The sequence below is a fragment of the Rattus norvegicus genome, chromosome 10 (assembly GCF_021556685.1).
Source record: "Rattus norvegicus strain SHRSP/BbbUtx chromosome 10, alternate assembly SHRSP_T2T, whole genome shotgun sequence".
NCBI classification, from domain to species: Eukaryota; Metazoa; Chordata; class Mammalia; order Rodentia; family Muridae; genus Rattus; species Rattus norvegicus.
The window spans coordinates 49,225,858-49,232,154 of NC_141543.1; the positions used below are offsets into that span (position 1 = coordinate 49,225,858).

A 6,297-nucleotide genomic window follows, 5' to 3' on the forward strand; every position below is an offset into this window, starting at 1 on the left:
ATTGTAATTTATTAATCATAGAGATTGAGTGTGCTGACTTGTTACATGGTAATCTTCAGGTAGCTAATTTATTCTCTGCTGAGTTCAAGTAATCCATGTAAAACTAGGAATATATTTCAGGGTTCCCCTGCCCTGCAAAAAGCCTCTGTTTGATCCACTATTTCATAGGGTGAGTGAGAGGGTGCACTCTTGTAATCCTAACACATGGAAGACAGAGGTAGGGCCATAACAGGAATGTAATTGTATGCTTGACTTCATCTTGTCGAAAACCAGGTACACAAAATTGGGTCAAAAGTTGTAAATGAGTTTTTTTCAGACCTTCATCTGTTAAAGAGATAATTGTGATAGAATTTGTTAGGTAGGGCTTGGGGTGTGCCTGGTGCTCTGGGATTCTCAAGACACCCCAGCATACACAAGGGAAATATCTACTTCTGAAACATGCTGTATGTACCATGACCTGAAGCTCAAGCAAAAAGCTTCTGGAAGGGAGGAGAGTTCAGGGTTCACTGCTGTTGCTGCTGTGGGCTGTGTTTTTTCTTAAGCGGTGGAGAAACCTGAATAGATAATTTTCAACACATTCACCAAACCTCTGTCCTCATTTGTGAAGGGAAGTGAATGTCAAACTTGGTTTGTCTAGCCCCAGAGATTTAGGACACACAGGAGCTGAGGGGCTCAGTTTGACTGACATTCCTGATCATCCAAGGTCAGAGCACCCATGACATCATGTTACAGGACAATCATCTCAGCACTGGGGAATAAGAATCAAGAGGATTACAGGTTCAAGACAAGTGTAGGTAGCAAATCAAGATCCTATCCAGTCTGGGTCACAGAACAAAACCTTGTATCTGGTAAAAAGATTTCAAGCAGAATAATGGCAACAGCACTTGGCTAGCATTTCTAATATTTATAGTTAGAGCTCCAGAAACACACACACACACACACACACACACACACACACACACACACGCTGCATTTATGTATCTATATCTATATATCTATATCTATCTATGTATGCATATGTGTATATATACAACATATATAACAGATTCATTTTGTTCTTAGAATCACGGACTCTAACGGAAATGTTGCCAAGTGATTATCAGAAACATGAAACTATCAGTCACCTAGGTATTAAGAGCTAACACAAATAATCCATGTAAATGAATAAAAATGAGTATATGATCATAATAATTTGTCCTTGGTGATTTCATGTGATGATGATCATCTTTGCCTTCCTCTTCCCTTCAACACAAATGAGCAAAGAAATTTGCTGACTGTTTGAACATTACCTTATCAGGTTTCTCCACCTTTAGGACAAAACACAGTCTGCCTCAGCAGGAGAAGCATACACACACACCCACACCCACCCACACACACACACACACACACACACACACACACGCACACACACACACGTACTCACACACGCATGCACGCATGCACATATGCACACATGCACGCACTTGCTTGAACGCTCACACACATGAACACATACACTCACATATTAATCATTTAATTTTTCTTCATTTACTCTAGATTTTTTTCAATTGTATATCATTCCAGGTCAAATGCTAATATATTATGATAACCATGGATGGCAGTATCATTTCAAATATTTGAAAAAAGCTTCCCATTTTCTTATTGCCAATTTTAAAGCAGGTTTCTGAATGTGTTCATTTATTCATGTAATATACTTTTATAATTTTTCACCTCTGATAACTCTTATCAGATCTTCTTCAACATTCCTTCCCACACACATTGGCCTTCCCACCCAACACAATGTACTTCCTGTTAAAAAGGAAAACCAAAACCAAACAAATGAACAAAGCAAAATCATTGAACAAGCAGAGTCCACCTTGTGTTGCCAAGCTACACCTAAGCAATGGCAGTTGACTTTGCTTTACATGACAGCTTGGTATAACACTAACTGTCTATTTCACATAGTGTGTGTATTTCAAGGTGAAGTTCTATCACAGTTATTCTATTTTTTCTCTTCCATAAAATACTATACTAGAATTTTCTAGGACACCCTCTTGACAACACTTCTAGCATCCTTTGCCATGACTTTTATTTCTGAACATTTATGAGTTTATAAGTCAAAGTTTGAAATTTGGAATCTTGAAATTGAGGTCCATTACTAACAGAAATATCTGCTTCCACAGAGTCTGTCTATGTGAGACCCTGGTTGTATAGTCTAGTTAATGCGATTAGTATTAAATAGTTAAAGTCTTCATATTAAAATATAGCCTACATGTAAATTGGTGTGTATCAACAATATGAACTCTTTTAGGTTACTACAAAATGGAAAAAAGTGTGTGATAAAATTCTTCTGCTTTAATAATTCTAACTTACGCTGTTGAGCTGTTTTATGTTTGTAAGGTCTTTTTCCTCACTTTTCAATTCTCAAAACTGTAAAATATTTTGGTGTCATGGCAATACTTCATTACCTTTGTGTTTCAGGAATGATTACTGCCTGAGGTCAGAGAGTCAAGGTCAAATACATGCCAAGAAATAAAACTATTTTATGCCATTTCACCAGGTATCTAGAAACACTTGTCAAGGCATCAATCCCTTGCCAATATGAATAATCCTAGCTTGGTGTCAGTACACAACAAAAATTTCACTTCTACAGATTTAATCTAAAAAATTTGAACAGCAATCAAAAACAAAAAAGCACTAAGTAAAATTCAACCATTTGATTTTATTTTACTTTGTGTTATTTTATGTATATGGACATTTGTTGGTATGTACGTCTGTGCAACACTTGTGTATCTAGTATCCATGGAAACCAGTATTTGACTGGAATAGCAGGTACAGACAGTCATGAGCTGCCATGTTTGTGCTAAGACTTAAACCAGGGCCCTCTAAGAATAAGCAATGTTCTTAACTCCTAAGACTTCTTTCCAACTCAAACCAATTGATTTCTTATGTCATTGTATCTTTTTCCATGTTAATTTTATAGAATAAGTTAAACTCGTAAGGATTGCAAACATCTATGCAGATACTACTACGATTAAAATCATTAAAAATTATCCTGGGTTCGGTCCCCAGCTCCGAAAAAAAGAACCAAAAACAAATTATACTGTATTTGATCAACTCTGCTCTACTTACTTAAACATAAATGTGAAAGAACCCAGAGTATGTTTCCCTGCCAAAGACCTAGGCTATAATTTCTCAATGAAGAGAATCTACTGAGAATACAATTTTTGAAAACAAAGCAGATAAAGTAATTTGCCACTTACATTTTAATTTTGCTGTCTTGAAAAAATCTTGATTCCATTTCCATGTTTACAAAGACTATGAGAGGGAAGAGCTCGCACTTCAAAACTGAGAAATGACCAAAAGAAAAGAGAACCCCTGGTTTAGTGCACACACTATACATGATCACATGGAAATGCAAAAGTATTCCATTAGAGTGTGTAACTATTACCTGTTGTGCAAAAGTAGGATAAATATAAATAAATAAAAGGACTTTTTACAAAAGATGAAAGTATAAACCACAGGCTATGAGAGAGTGTCTTAGAGCTAGTCCAGAACTCTATCCCATGTAATAAATGTCATTTTTCTCCTAAAGGACAGTCCTCATCAGATCATGCCATTTCCAGATTATACTTGTTTTGCTCATTCTGTCTAAACCATGGAGACAGGAAACCACAGCTGTGGGACAGACTTCACCTTGGTTGGTCTTTTCCAGTATGGACACATGGACACCTTTCTCTTCATAGTCATTGCCGTCCTCTTTGCAGTGGCTCTCATAGGCAACCTCACGCTGGTCCATCTCATCAGGCTTGACCGAACACTCCACACCCCAATGTACTTCCTTCTCAGCCAGCTCTCCATCATCGACATGATGTACATCTCCACCACGGTGCCCAAGATGGCAGCTAACTTCTTGTCAGACACCAAGACCATTTCCTTTCTGGGATGTGCAATCCAAACCTTTGTGTTTCTGACCCTGGGTGGGTCTGAAGCCCTCCTGCTGGGCTTCATGTCCTATGACAGGTACATAGCCATCTGCCGGCCCTTGCACTACCCTTTACTCATGAGCAGGAAGATCTGCTGCTGCATGGTTGCCAGTGCCTGGAGCAGCAGCGTTATCACTGCATCAAGGCACACAGTGTATGTATTTCAACTTCCGTTCTGTGGATCTAGGATTGTTAACCACTTTTTCTGTGAGGTTCCATCTCTCCTGCCACTGGTGTGTGAAGACACATCCCAATATGAGCATACACTGCTCATTAGTGGCTTTGTTTTTCTGCTGATACCCTTCCTGGCCATCCTAGCTTCCTATGCTCGGGTGTTGGTTGTTGTATTCCAAATGGGTTCAGGGAAGGGACAGAATAAAGCTGTATCTACCTGTTCTTCCCACCTGACCGTAGCCAGCCTGTTCTATGTCACTGGTCTCTGCACCTACACCCAGCCACACTCCTTGCATTCTCCTGGGAGGGACAAATTGGTGGCTGTCGTCTACTCTATCATCACTCCTGTTCTGAACCCATTCATCTACAGTCTGAGGAACAAGGAGGTCATGGGAGCCCTGAGGAGATATTTGGGATGATAGATAGTTATATGTGACTTGGCGTTGCCCTAATCTAAAGGCTGGCTGTGACACTCTCTGGGATGTTTTTGGGACTAGTATTCTGGTGCAAGCTCATCAGCTTGTCTCACTGACTGATCAGGAGCATGAACCTTTGTTCACACAGTGTCACACTGAGTTGATGGATTGAATCTGAATGTTGGCTCCTCAGGAGATGGAAGGGCTTTGTCCCTGGACCTGGCATCTCTGGCTGCTTGTCTGGATGGGTTGGCTTTCACAGAGTCTTCTGCACTGATGACAGGAACCATGCTTCTCAGCCTGTGCGAGTCAGTCCAGGTGCCTGGTCTCCAATCTCCTACCTCTTGCTCTGTAACATCTTTCTTCCATTTATGACTACAGCTGTATCTGTGTAGATATTTTACATAAATCTGGACTATTTCATTAATTTTCCTTTGTAGGCACAACACTAATACAAGAATGTGGGTCTGTTTTTATAATGTGACATATTTCAAGGACAATTTTGAAAGAAATAGGGAGGGAGCCAACTTAATGTTTGCTTTGATGTTTGTGTGACTATTACCACCTGAAAAAGATTTCCAAGCTCTTGAAGGGGTTTGCAGCCCTATAGGAAAAACAGCAGTATCAACCACCCATAACCCTCAGAGCACCCAGGGACCTATCCACCAGCCAATGAGTACACATGGAGGGACCCATGGCTCCACATGCGTATGCAGCACAGGATGGCATCAATAGGAGGCCCTTGGTCTTGTGAAGGCTCAATACACCAGGGTATGGAAATGCCAGGGCAGTAGGGTTGGATGGATGTGTATGAAGTGAGCAACTTCATAGAAGTTAGAGGAGGAGGATGATAGAATTAGGGGGATTACAGAGGGAAAACTTGGGAAGAGGATAACATTTGAAATGTAAACACATAAAATATACAATAAAATATCTTCAAGCTCTTCTAAGCTGTTTAAAGTTGCATCACTGAGTCCCTTTATTAATACCATTCCCCCTAAATTTACTAATGACTTTGTAATAAACATCATCAATGGGTCTGTCTGTCTGTATGCACCCTGTCTCCATGAACACCTTCATCTTGATCTTCCCTGTTTATATTTATGTTGATCACCCATGCTAACTTATGATTAGGACATCAGGGAGACAGACCCAGAATGGTTCTGCTTTAGAAATCAATAGAAAATATCTGTATTTTATCCATGGCCAATATACAATATAATCTGAGAACAATAATGTTATTTTAAGAAAATTTCTGAATATCTTTTTATTGAATATTTTTTATTTACATTTCAATCACAGCTCACAACTGCCTATGACTTTCCTGGAAAGGAATTTGCACCCTCACATCAATGCAGATAAACTTAAAGTAAAAAAAATAAATAAGAATTGCAACCTCCACAAATAGCTGGCTTTTGCTAATTTTTTTGCCATAAATGTAATTCATAAACTCACTATAAACTGAGACTGAGTTTGCTAAATATCCTCAATAATGTCACCTCATGTGTCCCATGGTAAAAACAGTTAGACAAAATACACAGAATGATTCTACTTTAGAAATCCATAGACAATTTCTGTATTGTGTTCATGATTAATATACAATAAAGGCCAACAGCAATAATGTTACTTCAAGCAAATTTCCTATATATACTATCACAGAGCTTCCTCTGTGGAACAGAATAGCCTCAGATTATTTTGGGGAATAAAGTGGTATGCCAGCACGCACAGATTTTAAAAAAACA

The 6,297-nt window shown here is 39.0% G+C and overlaps 1 protein-coding gene across 1 annotated transcript; it reads left to right on the top strand.

The window, feature by feature from the left end:
* Positions 1 to 3,637: 3,637 nt before the first annotated feature.
* Or2ak5b (olfactory receptor family 2 subfamily AK member 5B) lies at positions 3,638 to 4,558 on the top strand. The gene is given in 1 exon segment (NM_001000958.1): positions 3,638 to 4,558. A coding segment is annotated over 1 exon segment (921 nt).
* Positions 4,559 to 6,297: the final 1,739 nt, after the last annotated feature.